Source organism: Delphinus delphis, chromosome 7 (assembly GCF_949987515.2).
Source record: "Delphinus delphis chromosome 7, mDelDel1.2, whole genome shotgun sequence".
NCBI lineage: Eukaryota > Metazoa > Chordata > Mammalia > Artiodactyla > Delphinidae > Delphinus > Delphinus delphis.
This window is the reverse complement of record NC_082689.1, coordinates 44,089,250-44,108,672: the sequence shown is the minus strand read 5'-3', so window position 1 is coordinate 44,108,672 and position 19,423 is coordinate 44,089,250. Positions and strand designations below refer to the sequence as shown.

The 19,423-nt window shown below is 36.6% G+C and overlaps 2 protein-coding genes across 6 annotated transcripts in view; one reads left to right on the top strand and one right to left on the bottom strand.

The window, feature by feature from the left end:
- The window catches only part of C7H2orf88 (chromosome 7 C2orf88 homolog), a 29,306-nt gene extending 16,997 nt beyond the window's left edge, over nucleotides 1-12,309 (top strand). The window contains exon 2 of the mRNA XM_060015611.1: nucleotides 11,637-12,309. Coding sequence (XP_059871594.1) covers nucleotides 11,805-12,092 — 288 coding nt within the window. The 5' untranslated portion in view covers nucleotides 11,637-11,804 and the 3' untranslated portion in view covers nucleotides 12,093-12,309. The remainder of the gene's footprint in view (nucleotides 1-11,636) is intronic.
- Nucleotides 12,310-16,880: 4,571 nt separating this feature from the next.
- The window catches only part of HIBCH (3-hydroxyisobutyryl-CoA hydrolase), an 87,669-nt gene continuing 85,126 nt past the window's right edge, over nucleotides 16,881-19,423 (bottom strand). For all 5 annotated transcript variants that reach the window (XM_060016432.1, XM_060016429.1, XM_060016428.1 and 2 more), the window contains one exon: nucleotides 16,881-17,223. In XM_060016432.1, the coding sequence (XP_059872415.1) occupies nucleotides 17,108-17,223 (116 nt within the window). In that variant the 3' untranslated portion in view covers nucleotides 16,881-17,107. The remainder of the gene's footprint in view (nucleotides 17,224-19,423) is intronic.

Below are 19,423 nucleotides of genomic sequence, written 5' to 3'. Positions count from 1 at the left end.
TGTTTTCTCTTGTGCCAGTTTTGGTAATTTGGTATGTATAAAGTTGTTCATAATATTCCCTTCTTGGTCTTTTAATGTATATGGAATCTGTAGTAATGTCCTTTTTCCTACACACATCTTGGTTCTGTGTGTCCTCTCATTTTTCTTGATCAGACTAGATAGAGACTTATCTATTTTATTAGATCTTTTTAAGGAACCACCATTGGTTCCATTGATTTTTCTCCATTATTGGCCCTTTTCCTTTGCTTTGTTTTCTGCTCTCATCTACATTATTCCCTTCCTTCTACTTTGGGTTTAATTTACTTTTCTTTTTCTAGCTTTTTAAGGTGAAAGCTTAGATCACCGATTTAATCCTTTCTTCTTTTCTGTCACAAGAATTTAAATCTATCAATATCCCTCTAAACTTTAACGATGCATTTAAAAATTTTTGATATGTTGTGGTTTCTATTATTTGGTTGAAAATATATGTTAATTTCCTTGTGATTTCTTCTGTGGTGGTTGGAAAATATAAGATTCCAAGCTTTTGAAATCTGTTGAGATCATCGTGTAGTCTGTCTTGGTGAATGTTCTATATGCATTTTATAAGAATATGTATCCTACAGTTGTTGGGAATAGTCTTCTATAAATGACAGTTACCTCAAGTGACATCATAGTGTTGTTCAAAACTTGAATTCCTTATTTTTTCCTTTGAATATTCTATCCGTTACGGAGAGAGTAATGTTTATTTCTGCCTTTATTTCTGTCAGTTTTTCCTTAATGTATTTTGAAGCTCTGTTATTAGTTACATATACATTTATGATTATCATGTCTTCTCCTGACTGACACATAAAATGTCCCTATTTCTGGTAATACTAATGGTCTCTGAAGTCTGCGTTGTCTGATAGTCATACAGCCACAGCAACTTTTTATACTTCTTGTTTGCATTGTATGTCTTTTCCAACCCTCTTGTTTGCAACCTGTATATTTGTATTTAAAGTATATCTCTTATAGGTAGCATATAGCTGGATTTTTTTAATAGACTTTCTTTTTTAGAGCAGTTTTAGATTCACAGCAAAACTGAGCAGGGAGTACAGTTACCCCCTTCCCACTCCCCTCACCCCCTCCAACACACAAGCCTCACCCACTATCAACATCCCACACCAGAGTGTTATAGTCAATGAACCTACACTGACATATGATCACTCAAAGTCTGTAGTTTACATTAGGGTTCATTCTTGGTGGTGTACATTCTGTGGGTTTTGACAATTGTATAATGGCACGTATCCACCACTGTAGTATAATACAGAGTAGTTCACCGCCCTAAAAATTCTATGTGTCCACCTATTCAACCTTCCCTCCTCTCTAACCCCTGGTAACCCCTGGGCTTTTTACTGTCTCCATAGTTTTGACTTTTCCAGAATGTCATACAGTTGTAAAGCTTGGCTTCTCTGGCTTAGTAATATGCATTTACGGTTCTTCCTTTTCTTTTCATGGCTTGATAACTCATTTCTTTTTAGCACTGAATAATATTCCATTGTCTGGATAGACCACTGTTCATCCATTCACCTCCTGAAGGACATCTTGGTTGCTTCCAATTTCTGCAATTATGAATAAAACTGCCATAAATATCCATATATAAGTTTTTGTGTGAACATAGTTTTTCAACTCATTTGGGTAAATACCAGGGAGTGTGATTGCTGGATCATATGGCAGGAGTATGTTTAGTTTTGTAAGAAACTGCCAAACTGTCTCCCACAGTGGCTGTACAATTTTGCATTCCCGCCAGCAATGAATGAGTTCTGTTGCTCCACATCCTCATTAGCATTTTGCGTTGTCAGTGTTTTGGATTTTTGCCATTCATATAGGTTGTAGTGGTATCGCAATGTCATTTAAAAATGCAACTCCCTAATGATATATGATGTTAAATATTTTTTTCACATGCTTATTTGCCATCAGTATGTCTTCTCTGGTGAGGTGTTTGTTCAGATCTGGTGTCCATTTTTTAATCAGGTTGTTTTCTTATTGTTGTTTTAAAGACTCCTTTGTGTATTTTGGATAAACAATCCTTTATCAGATATGCTTTTGCAAATATCTTTTCCCAGTCTGCCTCCCAGTCTGTGGCTTGTCTTTTCATTTTCTGGGCAGTGTCTTACACAGAGCAGAAGTTTTTAATTTTGATAAAGTCCAATTTATCAATTATTTCTTTCATGAATCATGCCTTTGATGTTGTATCTAAAAGGTCATTGCCAAACCCAAGATCATTTAGATTTCTCTAGATTTAACTCCTGGGTGTTATCTTCTAAGAGTCTTATGGTTTGCTTTATATTTAGGTCTATGATGCACTTTAATTTCTGGGAAAGGTGTTAGGTCTGTCTAGATTTTTTTTTTTTAATATGTGAATGTCCAGCTGTTCCAGCACATATTGAAAAGGCTGTCTTTACTCCATTGTATTATCTTTGCTCCTTTGTCAAAGATCAGTTGACTGCATTCGTGTGGGTTGGATCTTATTTAACTAGTCTGCCTTTTTTTTTTTTTTTTGCGGTACAGTCTGCCTTTTAATTGAAATTTTTAGTCCATTTTTTTTCAAGTAATTTTTGATATCTATGGGTTTAAGTCAGCCACTTTGCTGATTTCTAATTGTCCCATTTTTTTTTCCTTCCCATGTTCATCCTTTCCTGCCTTCTTCTGGGTTAAATGTATCTAATGCCTCATTGTTTTTAAGTCATACTTACATTATCTTTTTAGTTGTTTCTCTGTTAAGTTCTTTAAAATCATTTTCCCCCTTTTTCAGATTGGCTATGTCTATAGATGTTCAAGCTCACTAATCTTTCTTCTCCAATGCCCAACAGCCCACACAGTGAGTTTTTCATTTTAGTTCTTGAATTTACTTTTTGTGTGTTTTGTTACAATTTCCATTTCTCTGCTGAGATTCTCTATTTGTTCACTCTATGATTTTTCCTTTATGTCCTTGAACTTATTTAAATAGCTGCTTTACAGTTCTACTGAGTTCTCTTAACTACCAAGTGCTAGGTCATTTGGGGATCTGTTTCTAGTAACTTTTTTTTTTCTTGAACTTGGGGCACATTTTCCTGCTTCTTTGCATTATTAGTAATTTTTTATTGTATGACAGACATTGTGGATATTACTTCCCATAGGAATTTGGATTATGCCATCTTCCTTTGAATGGTATTGAATTTTATTCTTTGTTACAATGGAACTGTTTGTTTGAACTTAGCCCAGTATGGCCTGTGGGCTGGCTGCCTGTTTTCATAAATTAGGTTTTATTGGAACATAAAAACCATTGCCCATTTGTTTACATATTAGCTATGGCTGGCTCTGCACTACAACAGACCTGAGTAGTATAACATAGACCATATGGCTCAGAAACCTAAATTATATATTAGCTAGCCCATTAACAAAAAGTTTTGTCAACCTCTGCTCTAAAGTTCACTCCTAAAGTGGTCTCAAATTTCTTTTTTGTTGTTGGATATTCTGTCTTTTTTTAAAGTTTTTATTTTATATTGGAGTATAGTTAATTAACACTGTATTAGTTTCAGGTGTACAGCAGAGTGATTCAGTTATATATATACATGTATCTATTCAGTTGTACATATACATATATCTATATCCCTTGAAGAGGAACTAAAGGTCCTTGACTTTGTTTCATGGCTAAGCTATTATTATTTTGTCTTGCTTGACTGTTTTCCTTTGTTTCTGCATTTGCTCTTTGGCACTTGGGGAAGGCCTAGGAGGCTAAAGCTTTTCTATAAACTAGAGGCCAAGGACACACGGGTCTGTCCCTAGGAAGGCCCTGCAGGGTCCTGCTCAGCTTCAGTGAGACCCCATGCAAATTTCTGCCTCCCTTCCAGCTCCTTTTACTCTTGAACTCCTTTGTAATTTCACCTGCTTCAGTATCTCAGTCTCTTCCTCTGTAGCACAGCAGAATTGCCCCTCTGCTTGAATCAGATTCTCAGGCAGAATCTCAAGATGATCAGTTGTGGGGTTTAACATCATGTTTCCCTTCTTTTGGGGATCAGAATCCTGTGCTGTTGTTCAATGTCTGAAAATAGCTGCCCACATATATTTTGTCCAGGTTTAAAGTTATTTTTGGTGTGAGGGCAAATCTGGCACTACTTTTGTCATGGTAAGATAAAGCTGCTTTTGCAAAACCAAAGATCTTAGAAAACACAGAATGTTCTCATGATTCTCCTCATGGACTTTTATTTGTCTGACATTCATTGCATTCTAATCATTTTCAGGTTAACTAAGTCCAGTTCCCTTAACAATCCCTCATAGTACAAAACAGATACTACGTTAAGTCATTACATGTTAGAGGTGCACAACCAGGCCAGTTCCTGTCTTCCAGGAGTTCAGTCTAGTAAACCAGGTACATCACACACATCTCTTATGCCCTTTTTGAAATGCATCTCTGGAGCATATAGCAAGGCATATAGAACTAAAGGTAATCAGAAGCAGAGAGCTAGATTTCCTTTCCAACCCTCCATATCATCCTTATAAGTGGTAGAGGTGGGGAAGGAGTATATTATGGGAGAAATTGGATAAAACTTAAAGAAATCTAAAAAATACTTAGTACTGACTTGGACAAAGGTCACCTTTTTTGGACTTCTTATCAACTATTAAGAAATAAATTAAATGCATGCTAGTTTTTACCTTAAGATCAGTAGTTTCAGAAATAATCAATGGAGTTTCATTTCATGAATTTTTACAGCTGTTTTTGGTCCAAAATCTACGATATAGTCAGGGATCACAACCTCATTTATAGAGTCTTTGCCTGCACTTTCTTATGGCTAGGCCTCCCTCCAGTGAAGTTTGTACTGTTTTAGTTACCCTTAAGTCTTATCTTAGATAAGTTCATTCAGTGACAACATTCCAGTGGGAAGTTTGGAAGGTACATCACAAGCATTGTACCCTATTGACTGTCCAAACATCAAACAATAAGATATTTAGGGGAGAAACTTTTAAGCTAATTTCAAATTAATCTAAGCTTTTCATAATATTTGGTTGGTTATCTATTTTATATATAGTAGTGTATATGTCAATCCCAAACTCCCAATTTATCCCCCCCCACCTTTCCCTTTTGGTAACCATAAGTTTGTTTTCTGTAAGTTTGTTTCTGTTTTGTAAATAAGTTCATTTGTATCATTTTTTTTTTTAGATTGCACATACAAGTGATGTCATATGATGTTTGTCTTTTTCTGTCTGACTTACCTCACTTAGTATGATAATCTCCAGGTCCATCCATGTTGCTGCAAATGGCATTATTTCATTCTTTTCAATGGCTGAGTAATATTCCATTGTATATATGTACCACATCTTTTTTATCCATTCATCTGTCGATGAACATTTAGGTTGCTTCCATGTCTTGGCTATTGTAAACAGAGCTGTAGTGAACACTGGGGTGCATGTATCCTTTGGAACCATGTTTTTCTCCAGATATATGCCCAGGAGTAGGATTGCTGGATCACATGGTAGCTCTGTTTTTAGTTTTTTAAAGAAATGCCATACTGTTCTCTGTAGTGTCTGCACCAATTTACATTCCCACCAACAGCGTAAGAGTGTTCCTTTTTCTCCACACTCTCTCCAGCATCCGTTATTTGTAGACTTTTTGGTGATGGCCATTCTGACTGGTGTGAGAGACATCTCATTATAGTTTTGATTTGCATTTCTCTAATAATTAGCTATGTGGACCATCTTTTCATATGTCTCTTAGCCATCTGTATGTCTTCTTTGGAGGAATGTCTATTTAGGTCTTATGCCCATTTTTTGACTGGGTTGTCTGTTTCTTTGACATTGAGCTGCATGAGCAGTTTGTATATTTTGGAGAGTAATCCCTTGTCAGTTGCATTGTTTGCAAATGTTTTCTCCCATTCTGAGGACTGTCTTTTTGTTTTGTTTATGGTTTCCTTTGCTGTGCAAAAGCTTGAGTTTAATTAGGTCCCATTTGTTTATTTTTGTTTTTATTTCTGTTATTCTAGGAGACAGATCAAAAAAGATCTTGCTTTAATTTATGTCAAAGACTGTTCTGCCTATGTTTTCCTCTAAGAGTTTTATATTATCAGGTCTTACATTTAGGTCTTTAATCCATTTTGAATTTATTTTTGTGTATGGTGTTAATGTTCTAATTTCATTCTTCTACATGTAACTGTCCAGTCTTCCCAGCACCACTTATTGAAGAGGATGTCTTTCCTCCACTGTATAGTCTTGCCTCCTTTGTTGTAGATTGATTGACCATAGGTGCATGGGTTTATTTCTAGGCTTTCTATCCTGTTCCATTGATCTATATTTCTGTTTTTCTGCCAGTACCATACTGTTTTGATGACTGTAGCTTTGTAGGATAATCTGAAGTCAGGGAGCCTGATTTTCCTCCAGCTCCGTTTTTCTTTCTCAATTGCTTTGGCTATTCGGGGTCTTTTGTGTCCCATACAAATTGTGAAATTATTTGATCTGGTTCTGTGAAAAATGCCATTTGTAATTTGATATGGACTGCACTAAATCTGTAGATTGCCTTGGAAAGTATAGTCATTTTTGACAATATTGAATCTTCCAATCCAAAAACATGGTCCATCTGTTTGTGTCATCTTCTATTTCTTTCATTAGTATCTTACAGTTTTCTGAGTACAGGTCTTCTGCCTCCTTAGGTAGGTTTACTCCTAGGTATTTTATTCTTTTGATGCAATGGCCAATGGGATTGTTTTCTTAATTTCTCTTTCTTGTCTTTTGTTGTTAGTGTATAAGAATGCAAGAGATTTCTGTGTATTAATTTTGTAACCTGCAATTTTACCAGATTCATTGATGAGCTCTCATAGTCTTCTGGTAGCATCTTTAGGATTTTCTATGTATAGTATCATGTCATCGGCTAACAGTGACAATTTTATTTCTTCTTTTCCAATTTGCATTCCTTTTATTTCTTTTCCTTCTCTGATTGCTGTAGCTGGGACTTCCAAAAAACTATGTTGAATAGAAGTGGCCAGAATAGACATCCTTGTCTTGTTCCTGATCTTAGAGGAAATGCTTTCAGCTTTTCATGATTGAGTATGATGTTAGCTGTAGGTTTGTCATATATGGCCTTTATTATGTTGAGGTACATTCCCTCTATGCCCACTTTCTGGAGAGTTTTTATCATAACTGGGTTTTGAATTTTGTCAAAAGCTTTTTCTGCATCTGTTGAGATGATCATATGGTTTTTATTCTTCAGTTTGTTAATATGGTGTATCACATTGATTGATTTACACATATTGAAGAATCCTTGCATCCCTGGGATAATCCCACTTGATTATGGTGTATGATCCTTTTAATGTGTTCTTGGATTCTGTTTGCTAGTATTTTGTTGCAGATTTTTGCATCTATGTTCATCAGTGATATTCACCTGTAATTTTTTTTGTGTGATATCTTTGTCTGGTTTTGGTATCAGGGTGATGGGCCAAGTGGAATGAGCTTGGGAGTGTTCCTTCCTCTGCAGTTTTTTGGAAGAGTTACAGAAAGATAGGTGTTAACTCTTCTCTAAATGTTTGATAGAATTCACCTGTGAAGCCATCTGGTTCTGAACTTTTTTGGTTGTTGGGAGTTTTTTAATCACAGTTTCAGTTTCAGTACTTGTGATTCTATTCATATTTTCTGTTTCTTCCTGGTTCAGTCTTAGAAGATTGTTACCTTCTTAAGAATTTGTCCAGGGAACTTCCCTGGTGGTCCAGTGGTGAAGACTCCATGCTTCCAATGCAGCGGGGTACAGGTTCGATCCCTGGTCAGGGAACTAAGAGCCCACATGCTGTGGGGCATGGCCAAAACTTTTTTAAAAAGAGAAAAAAAAATTTGTCCAGTTCTTCTAGATTGTCCATTTTTTTGGCATATAGTTGCTTGTAGCAGTCACTTATTATCTATTGTATATCTGTGGTGTCTGTTGTAACCTCTCCTTTTTCATTTCTAATTTTATTGATTTGAACTCTCTCCCTTTTTTTCTTGGTGAATCTGGCTAAAGGTTTATCAATTTTATCTTTTCAGAGAACCAGCTTTTAGTTTCATTGATCTTTTCATTGTTTTCTTTGTTTCTATTTATTTCTGCTCTGATTTTTCTTTCTTTCTTTCTACTAACTTTGGGTTTTGTTTGTTCTTCTCTAGTTGCTTTATGTGTAAGGTTAGGTGGTTTATTTGTTTCCTGACGTAAGATTGTATTGCTATATAAACTTCCCTCTTAGAACTGCTTTTGCTGCGTTCCATAGGTTTTGGATCGTTGTGCTTTCACTTTCATTTTTCTCTAGGTATTTTTTTATTTTCTCTTTGATTTCTTCAGTGATCCATTGATTGTTTAGTAGCATATTGTTTAGCCTCCATGTGTTTGTGTTTTTTAAGGGTTTTTTCTTGTAGTTTATTTCTAATCTAATAGCGTTGTGGTTGGAAAGGATGCTTGATATGATTTCAGTTTTCCAAAATTTACTGAGGCTTGCTTTGTGGCCCAGCATGGATCAATCCTGGAGAATGATCCATGTGCACTTGGAAAGAATGTGTATTCTGCTGCTTTTGGATGGAATGCTCTATAAATATCAATTAAGTCCATCTGGTCTAATGTGTTATTTAAGGCATTTGTTTCCTTATTGATTTTCTGTCTGATCTGTCCATTGTTGACAGTGGGGTATGAAAATTCCCCCACTATTATTGTGTTACTGTTGATTTCTTCTTTTATGGCTGTTCGTATTTGCCTTATATACTGAGGTGCTCCTATGTTGGGTGCATATATATTTACACTTGTTATATATCCTTGGATTGATCCCTTGATCATTATGTAGTGTCCTTCCTTATCTTTTGTAAGTCTTTATTTTAAAGTCTATTTTGTCTGAGTATTGTTACTCCAGCTTTCTTTTGATTTCCATATGCATAGAATACCTTTTTCCATCTCCTCACTTTCAGTCTGTTTGTGTCCCTAGGTCTGAAGTGGGTCTCTTGTAGACAGCTTATATACAGGTCTTGTTTTTGTATCCATTCAGCCAGTCTATGTCTTTTGGTTGGAGCATTTAATCCATTTACATTTAAGGTAATTATTGATATGTATGTTCTTATGGCCATTTTGTTAATTGTGTTGGATTTGTTTTTGTAGGTCTTTTTTCCTCCCCTTCTGTTGTTCTTTTGTGATTTGGTGACTATCTTTAATGTTGTGTTTGGATCCCTTTTTTTTTCTGTGTGTGTATCTCTATCATAGATTTTTGGTTTGCAGTTACCATGAGGTTTTGATATAGCACTCTCTATATAAATAAGATTGTTTTAAGTTGCTGGTCTTTTAATATCAAATGCATTTTTAATATCCTGCATTTGTACTCTTCTCATGATTGCTGGTTTTGATATCATATTTGTGTTGGATGATTTCCTACCTTTACTGTGTGTTTGCCTTTACCGGTGAGCTTTTCCATTTGTAGTTTTCTTGTTTCTAGTTGTAGTCTTTTTTTTTTTTTTTCTGCCTAGACAAGTTCCTTTAGCATTTGTTGCAAAGCTGGTCTGACAGTGAATTCTTTTAGCATTTGCTTGTCTGTAAAGCTTTTGATTTCTCTGTCGAATCTGAATGAGAGCCTTGCTGGGTGTTCTTGGTTGTAGGTTCTTCCCTTTCATCAGTTTGAATATAATCATGCCACTCCCTTCTGTCCTGCAGAGTTTCTGCTGATAAATCAGCTTGTAGCCTTATGGGTATTGCCTTGTATGTTATTTGTTGCTTTTCACTTGTTTCAATATTTTATCTTTGATTTCCACCATTTCTGTCTCCTAGCTCACTTATCCATTCTTCTGCCTCATTCTGCTACTGATTTCTTCTACTGTATTTTTCCTCTCAGTTATTGTATTGTTCATCTCTGTTTGTTCTTTAGTAGATCTTCTAGCTCTTTATTATACATTTCTTGTATCTTCTTGTTCTGTGCCTCTATTCTTTTGCCAAGACTTTGGATCATCTTTACTATCATTACTCTGAATTCTTTTTTTTGGTAGATTGCCTATCTTCACTTCCTTTAGTTGTTCTTCTGGGCTTTTTTCTTGATCCTTTGTATGGGAATTTTCCTCTGTTGTTGTGTCTTTCTGTGATTGCAGTTTCCACTCCACAAGCTGCAGGGTTGTAGTTCCTCTTGTTCCTGCTGTCTGCCCCCTGGTGGATGAGGCTGGTCTAAGAGGCTTGTGCAGGCTTTCTGGTGGGCAGGGCCATGTCAAGGGGTGTGTCTGGCAGGCAGCTATGGGCTCAGGAAGACTTTAGGCAGCCCATCTGCTGATGGGCTGTCTTCCCATCCTGTTGGTTGTTTGGCCCGAGGCTTCCCCATACTGGAGCCTGCAGTCTGTTGAGTGGGGCCAGGTCTTGGTGAGAAAGTGGGGGCCTCCAGGAGGGCTCACACCAACGAGTACTCCCCAGAACTACCACCACCAGTGTCTTTGTCCCCACAGTGAGCCAGAGCCACCCCCCCACCCTTGCCTCCACAGGAGACCCTCCAATACCAGCAGGTAGGTCTGGTCCAGGATCCTATGGGGCCACTGCTTTTTCCACTGGTTCCTGGTGCACATGAGACCTTGTGTGCACCCTTCCAAGAGTGGAGTTTCTTTTTCTACCTGTCCTGTCGAATTCCTGTGATCACACCCCACTGGCCTTCAAAGCCAGATGCTCTGGGGGCTCCTCCTCCTGATGCCAGACCCACAGGCTGGGGGTTCTGGTGTAGGGCTCATGACTTTCACTCCTGTGGGAGAACCTCTGTGAGATAATTATTTTCTAGTTTGTGGGTCACCCACCTGGCAGATATGGGAGTTGGTTTTATTGCGAGTGCACCCTTTCTACCATCTCATTGTGGCTTCTTTGTTTTTGTGTGTAAGATATCTTTTTTGGTAGCTTCCAGTGTTTTTCTGTTGATGGTCATTCAGCAATTGTGATTTTGGTGTTTTTGTGAGATGAGGTGAGCTCACGTCGTCCTACTCCACCATCTTGTCCTTGCTTCATAATTTCATAATATCTAATTTAGAAGGAAAAATAGGTGGCTTTGCCATGTCTAACTTGTGTTGTTTAGAGTTGGCCCTAGTGTAAAGAAAGACCATCATTCTGTCCTGCTCTTTGAGTTGTAAATGTGTGAACAAGGGACGCAGGCTCATGATGTTTGAGGCAGGAGCAAATTTTGATATGCTTGTTTCCCTCAACAGTATAGATCAGAGTCAGTCAGTCAGAAAATATTTACTCCAAAGGGCCAGAGTAAATATTTTAGGCTTGCAAACCACACAGTCTCTGTCACAACTAAACTCTGCCACTAAAGCATGAAAGTAGCCATAGACAATACGTAACAAATGAGCATGCCTATGTTCAAATAAACTATATTTGAAAAAACAGGCAGCTAGAATTTGGCCCGAAGGCTACAGTTTGCTGAGCCCTGGTGTACATAAATAAATCCAAGGTAGCAAAAGTTTGTTGTCAGTTTTATAAAATTTGCCTGATCTTGAAAAGACATTTTCCTATTTCTAAATGCCATTTTTAGATGATTATCTTATCTTTTCTTTCTATTAAGATAAAGCTGTTGTTACCTTACATTTCCTCCAAGTGATGAAAGTGGTAAAGATTTGTTTCTACTTGCTACCTAATCGTACAGTAGTTTGCATTCTATGACTTCAAAATGAAACTTCCCTTCTCTTGACAGATAAACTATATGTGAAGATTGGTGAAAGGGAACACTGATTTCTGAAGTAGCCTGGAGAGGAAAAGCACTGCTCAATATCAAGTGGACAAATGCTTGGTGTTTTCCAAAGACGCTATTGAAGTAGTCTTTGCTACTGCTTTCCTTCACTCAGTCAAAGCTCTTCATAACATGGGCTGCATGAAATCAAAGCAAACTTTCCCATTTCCCACCACACTCGAGAGTGAGAAGAGGCATGAGAGTCAAGAAAACTTTATGCCTGAAGAGAGACTTCTACTCAGGATGCCTTCTCTAGTTAATGTCAAAGAGGAAGTGAAGGAACCCCTAGGGCCTGAAATTGTGGTCTTTGAATTTGCACACCGCCTGTCCCAGGAAATCTTGAGTGATGCCTTGCAGCAGTGGGCTGGCAACCACCTCAAGTACTATGACATCCCATATATTGAGAGTGAGGGGCCTTGACGCTGTGTGTAGGATGATGACACTTTCTCCAACTGTGGATAAAGTTGGTGCTAGTTTAAATACATGAAACAACAGCAAAAACTGGTGTGAATAAATACAAATAACTCCATCTGGGTGTAAAGAAAAATATTTCGATAGCCATCAAGAGTCTAAGAATACCTAAAATGAAGTGTTTTAAGCAGTTCTACATTAACAGCAATTTCTATCTGCTTGGTCTTGGATTTTAGTCATTAAAGGGTTAAATGTAAGTCCTCTGGTGCCACAGTAATCAGCTGTGTCACACCACTTCCAGAGGCAACAATGCCATCACCAAAGAAATAAGAATTTTTAAAATTCTTTAAAGAATTTAATTTATTTAAAACCTGTGTTTTCAAAATGGTCATTTTAAAGACATTCTTTTAAAATATTTGTCAATTTATACAAAAAAAAAACCAAGATATGAAAAGGATTTTCTTGAAATGCCTGGGCACTCAAGCCATAGCTGTTAACAGTGGGTCTTGTTTGCCAAAATCTTTTGAGTCAAGGATCCCTCCCCTTCTTAACACAAATGACCAAGCATTAGAAAGCAACCCATGTGGAAGAGGTCCACCGTGAACTATGTCCTTAATAAGATATTTACTTTTGTAGATGAAAAGCATAACCATCACCTTGAACCTCAGGGCCCTAACTAATCACACCTGTTACTGGATGACTCAGGCTTTGCATATAAGCATCTTAACAATATACAATTTACAGAAGTCATGACAATGTTTATTGCATTGAATTAGGTAGCCCAGTGATATTACTATACAAGGAAACAAGCAGGGGAGCTTTTATAAACAGCAATCCAGAAAACTGTAAAGTAATAGAAGCCCTAGTTGGCAAGGTGGAAAGAAGAACCTGGTCTCAGTGCTGCGTGTATGTTAAGCTTTACTGTCTCACAGATGCAAGGGGCTGGTACATGGGCAATCACCATTCAGATTACTGTGGGACCAGATTATGCATGAGAATTTATAGTTATTACAAAAGATCAAATACTCTTCCAAAGGGAATACTCATGTGTATTTTTAATGATAACAAAGCCCATGGGGCATTTATAGCCATATACTATACTATTTTCATAAATTTGGCTACTTTTTTAGGAAGCCTTTTTTTTTTTAAAGTAAGTACTGTTTAAGATCAATGGTAACAGAAAATTCAGGAAAGGGGGAAGAAGGTACTAGAAGATGTAACTTGTAAGATAATTGAGACTGAATCTTTACAAGTATCTTTTCATCAAGATTTGCCACACATTGAGTTTAACTGGAATAGGAATTATTTAAGCCCATGCAATTAGATCCTTTTATTAAGATACAACAGACCCTTGTCCTTGAAATCTAAAGAAAGGCAGAAAAAGGCTTGTGACCTCTAATGACATAAATGTGTATGACCTTATAAGCAGGCAGAATTGCTACCTCTAATTTTAGCAGTTATACTCTGAAACCCACAATCAAATAGACTGAATTCTCCAAGGTAAATTGGCAAAGAAAATTCTTTTGAAGTGAGTGGTGTGCCACTTTTCAGTTGCCTTTGGACAACTGGTCATTTAACTTTCACCTAATCCCAGGGTTTGTACTGTCCTGTTGTACTTATAATCTAGCAACTTTACAAAATAGAAAACCCACCACCCCTGTTTATACAAGGATCTGAAGTTACAAGGCTAAGAACAGAAAGTTTCCAAAAAGTGCAAAACATATTTCCAGCTCATGAAGAAAAATTTAGGTTTATGAGTGCTTATACTAATGATTCAGACAAAAGCCTAGATGTTGCCGTTTTTCATTCATTTTATATTTTACATCAGATACTTTTGCTGCAAGGTCACTGCTGTTTAAAAGATATAAGTAAGTATATAAGATAATACATATTATGGTGAGAACACAAAGCCATATAAAAGCAGCGCATCACACTAAATTTTTCAGCATACATAGGGACGTAGACTGGTAGGCTTTGATTATATCTAAATATTTTGATCTCCGGTTCCTCCTTTGCCCTGGGCCTCTATTTTCTAGGGGTAAAATACAGGCAGGCCTGCCAGACCCGTATCTAAGGGTCTAATCTCTGTTGCCACCCTCTCTGATACTATGGCAATAGGGTTTTGTCACTGAGCACCACCCCCTTGCCCCTGACTCACTTTAACAGTATAGTATCTTGTGACATACAGACACTTACGGAGACGTACGCTGTATAATATGTCAAACCATGGACACAGAACTACAAAGGCTTGCATAATCAGTGAGTTAGTGGATAAACCAAGTTGGGGGCAGGCAGGAAAGAGCTGGATCAACAAATATACTACGTATGATTGTTATCAAGATATAGTTTGGCCTAGATGACAAGATAAATGAGAACATCTTTGATACGATAATTCAATTTCTTACATACCTTCATCTTTAAATATTGGATTTACTTCATTTTGAAGGTCTTTCATGAACAAAGAGTAGAAGGGCTGCTTGAGAAGGAAGGAGAACAGAAGACTGAAAGAATTATTAGCTACTGGAATGGGAAACATTTGTTCCAACTTAGATCACAAACACAGAAGAAATAAGAATAGTGGCCAAATTATAAGGGAAAAGAAAATGGGGAAAAGAGGGCCCAAGAAACAACACTCACGTCAGGCTCCAAAAACGAGTTTCCAGTGTTTTCATCTGAGGGGAAGGACACAGTAGCCAAGTTCCGTTCCGTTCTTTACCACACTCACATGTGCCCAACCACTGAATCTTCTCCCTCAAGAACATCCAGTAGAGGGGCAGATGAGTGCCACCCGCATGACAAAGAACCTGCAGGGGGCAACTCTGGAAGCAGCAGATTAGCAGAGAGAAATGTGCTGATTCCTCATTTAAGAAAACTCACATAACCCCACACATGTGCTTCACTGCTCCCTTCCCAGTTCAGTGTCTTTTGAAAGCTAGTTATTACCTTTCAGTCACAGGCCTTTGACCTGACAGTTCTCCACTTTCCATTGCCTTATCAGTTCTTTGCAAACTACCTATGGTTATTAGCACTTAAAGCACAATTTTGAAGGGGATAAAAATTATCTTAGTCCCAAAGGAATCATTTGTGTCAAACTGCCTTATAAGTATTAAAAAGAGACATGTTGAATGAAGTAGATGACACTCATATATCCTACTCAGTATCACTGGCATTGTATGAGATGGGGGAACTATACTTTTGTAATTATATAGTTTGAGAAATCAAAAGTTAGAGACAAATTATAAATAATGTCAAGGAACAGTAATTTAAAAACAAAGTTCTAACAAATAAATTGTTTGCTTAATCATAATGCCCCCATCCTGTATTTGTGTGACCAAACTGGACATGTCTTCCTTGGAGCAGTGGGCACAGGCTCAGATGTATTCCCTACATCTTACTTGGCAAAACACAACTTTTGTTAGCAAATCTCTTCACTGTAAGACTTAGCTATGAAATGGTATATTTTTTCCCTAATATTTTTGTGAAAACATTTTTCCTAACTGTTCAATAAAAGTCTAGTTGCAATTAACTAGTTATGAGTCCTTATTTAATTGAAGCAAGCAAATGCTTTTCACCATTGTGTGATTTCAAATTTTTTAACATAAAGGACTTAACATTTTCTGCATTTCTAGCAAATACAAAGAAAATAAAAGTCCATTTACACAAGTATTTTCTTAGATCATTCACATCCACATTTAGAAGCTTTAAGAATATAAATGTAAACATGTTCATTATCATGGCATCTTTTTTCCAAATATGTTCCTAATTTTGGGGGGAAGAAAAATGCTTCATGTTAAGTATATTGAGAACAGAAAATTTAAAGCAATTCCTTCTGGACTGCAATTTCCTCATCTATGAGAAGGGTGCAGGATATAATCTTTGATGTCTTTTCCGGTTCTGCCTGCTTTTCATTCTTTCACAAAACTAAAGTTCTCTTAGTTTCTCAGGGGTTTGGAATTATGGAAAAATTGTACCAAGCTATAAAGTAAATCATAAGCTGATCTTTAATTTAAAAATAATTCTTACCTAGACATTAACATTCCAAGTCTGGAACATCCACAGTTGTGTACCTTAAAAAAACTTATTTTGTCAACAGCACCAATTACTGAAGGTACTTCTATTTTGAACAGAAGTCCTCTTGTTTTCAAGTCCTTTCTCCTGATTTGAACTGTGTAAGAACAAATTACTGTTATCACACAAAAGTCTGATGTAAATTGCAGAAGGCAGAGTGTCTCTATCTTAGAGATTAGAGTTTTCTAATGCCTCATTCTGCCAGATTAGCAAATACTCTAAACAACAAGAAATAATGCTTTTACTTTCCCCATAGGAAGAGATTCTGGTTAACTTCAGAAAAAGCCAAGGCTGAGTCGATAATACTGGAAAGACAACCTCATAATAAGCTTTTCTCTTTGCCTGAGATTTCTATCATTATAAAAGGAACACTTCAGCTACAGAAACTCATAATTATTTTAAAACAGATTTATATATGGAGAAAATTCTATGAAGTGTTAACACAGTATCCAAAAAAAATTGTTTTTAGTTTTTATAACCTATACATAAGTTTACTTAATCAACATTAAAAACCAATACCCTAAGCCAAAACATAAAGTTCCCATTTCAATTAGATATACTAACTCAAGAATCTAAAACCTTCAAATTTTCCCATCTTTTAAAATAGGGCTGGCAAAATTTTTCTGAAAAGGACCAGACAGTAAATATTTTAGGCTTTGCAGGCCTTATAATCTCTACTGCAACTACTCAAAGCAGCCACAGATATGTCAACAGATGAGTAAAGCCATGTTCCCATAAAGTTTTATTTATGGACAATGATACTTGAATTTCATGTAATTTTCACATGCCACACAATATTGGTCTTTGATTTCTTTCTCCAACCATTTAAAAATGCAGAAACCATTCTTAGCTGAGGGATATATGAAAAAAAAAAAAAAGGCAGCAGGTTGGCTTTGGCCCATGTGCCATAGTTTGCCAACTCTGCTCCAAAATAATACTTTAAAAATCCAGTCTCTTCAAAATTTCAAATCATTACTTCCCAGAGATTTGAAGTGATTATTCAAAGCTTCATCAGTAACTTCTTTTAGATCAGCTGGTTTCCACTTCGGACTCTGGTCTTTATCTATTAAAACTGTCAAGACATAAGAAACGTTAGTATTCTCTTTGGTTATTACCAGATTTTAATTACTGAATTGACACAAACTACCTTGGACTAGGCATATTTTTCTATAGCACATCTTTTTCTGCAAAGTTGAAATTTTTGTATGTGTTCCTTTTTCTTTTTCCCCTTAAATTAAGCCCTCACAAAATTGGATGATGACCTCACCTGCTAAGCCTGATGTCTCTAGCTTGAATACAGTCTGCTGAACTAATCCAGTGGTTTAAGCCTTAGAACTCTTTTTTCTTTTTCTAATAATATAATAAATGAAATCTCTCTTTAGCTCTTTATAAAAGAGGTAAAACCAGAGTTGGTGTGGCTTAAAGGGAAGGCAGGAGAGTGGGTAGAGCGCAGATCTGTCTTCTAACCTCCTCCACATTGAACTGAGAGGAAACTTACTTGAGGTACAGGAAAAGGGACTTTATACATAATTAAATGTGGATACAACTGTTTTGCTGAATCTTCTAGCTCACACTGAATTAAAATACCAGACCACCTTCAGGTTATCACGAGAAGCTCTGCTTCTCTTATTTCAGTGTAGTCATCACTTGGTGTAGCCACACAGTATCCCCACAGGATTTTAAGTATGAGGCAATCAATCCATAACCTCCTTTAAAAAGGGAGGAGAATGTCAATTTCCTGGTTGTGATAGTATACTACAGTTATACAAATGTTACCATTTGGGAAACTGGGTGAGGGGTATGCAGGATCTCTCCATATTATTTTTTACACTGCATTTGAATCTACAATTATCTCAAAAAATTAAAAACAAAAAAGAAAGAACAGGGCTGTACCTAGTCTGGCTGTGGTAAGGAATTTCAGCCATGCTTAAAATGTGCGTAATTCTTGTGGGGAATTAAAGTATTTAAACATACAAAGCCTACAGTGAACCTTAAAAAATGAGTTAATCACTAAAAGGCGAAATAGTTAAAGAAGCAATCTGGGAACCAAAGGCAGTAGGCTGCCTCAGAAGGTAGAGGGAAGGGGGCTTTATGCATAATTAAATGTGGATACTGGAGGTTCTCAAGGTTTGGCTGCCTAACTATAGGATTCCAGTGTCAGATCAGTGGTGATACTGAACACTGATGTTATGATCCCTGCCAGTTTGAAAGTTTTACATTCCCTGGACAGAGTAAATAAAAACAATCCTGGAGCATTCTTTCTACAAGAATCTCTTCCCTAAAAGCCCTCTGGGTCAATGCTATCTACCTCCTTGACAGTCCACTGAAGGTCAAATGGAAAGAGAATATTAATCACATTTGCATGTTATTTAATTTCAAACTAACAAAATTTTTATTCTAGCATAGATAAAACAAGTTCTTGCCGTGTAGACAACTCAGGTTTTTCAGGTTTCATGAGGCACCCACTCAAATTCCAGTTGGTAGCTCTCTAGCTCTTCTGAGATAATCCTTTAAAAATTTTTTTCCTGTAAATTCTTCTAAAGGAAGAAGTTTATTCTAGATGTTAAAAGTAAGAAGTTTTTACAGCCATTCCCCTAATTTGATAGTTTATTTTATCTAATTCGGTAACATACTTTATAATTAGTAAATTGTAGCAAACATTTGGTTATGTAAGAACCTGTTAACAGTTTTACCCAGAATAGATACTGCTTTCTGAATAAAGAGGTTATGCTGAAAGATGAGGGTACATACTTTCTCTTCATTAAAAAGTAGCTTGATAAGCACCTGGGCTATGAATCAGAACTTTGGTGCTGCTTGGTTTCAGCTCTTTTTCCTTAAAATAATTGACAGGATATCTAAAAGACAATACCTTTCTTTTCTAAGTTTAAGAAGGGCTGCTATAACATATAATGAATGAATACTTTAGCAACATAATCCAAGTAGCACACAGGTCCTCCTAAAATCAGAGGTCTAAGCTCTGATCCACATGCAGCAAGAATTTGCAGGGAATTAGTAGGATGAATGCATGTTTTCTATAAAACATACAGCCATTTCCTCTGACTCAACTCCACGTGTCCTCTGAAAGGATCTGTTTCTTTCTTATACTATATCATGCCAGAAATGAAGAGAATTCTACCACAGTGACCAGTGTTTATTGAAGCTTACAGCTCAGAGAGCATAACCTTTTATTCAGATAAAGTATATCTAGAGTCTGTACTATATTAAAGTGATAAATAAAAACATAAGAAAATTAGATATGTAAAATACAAGCA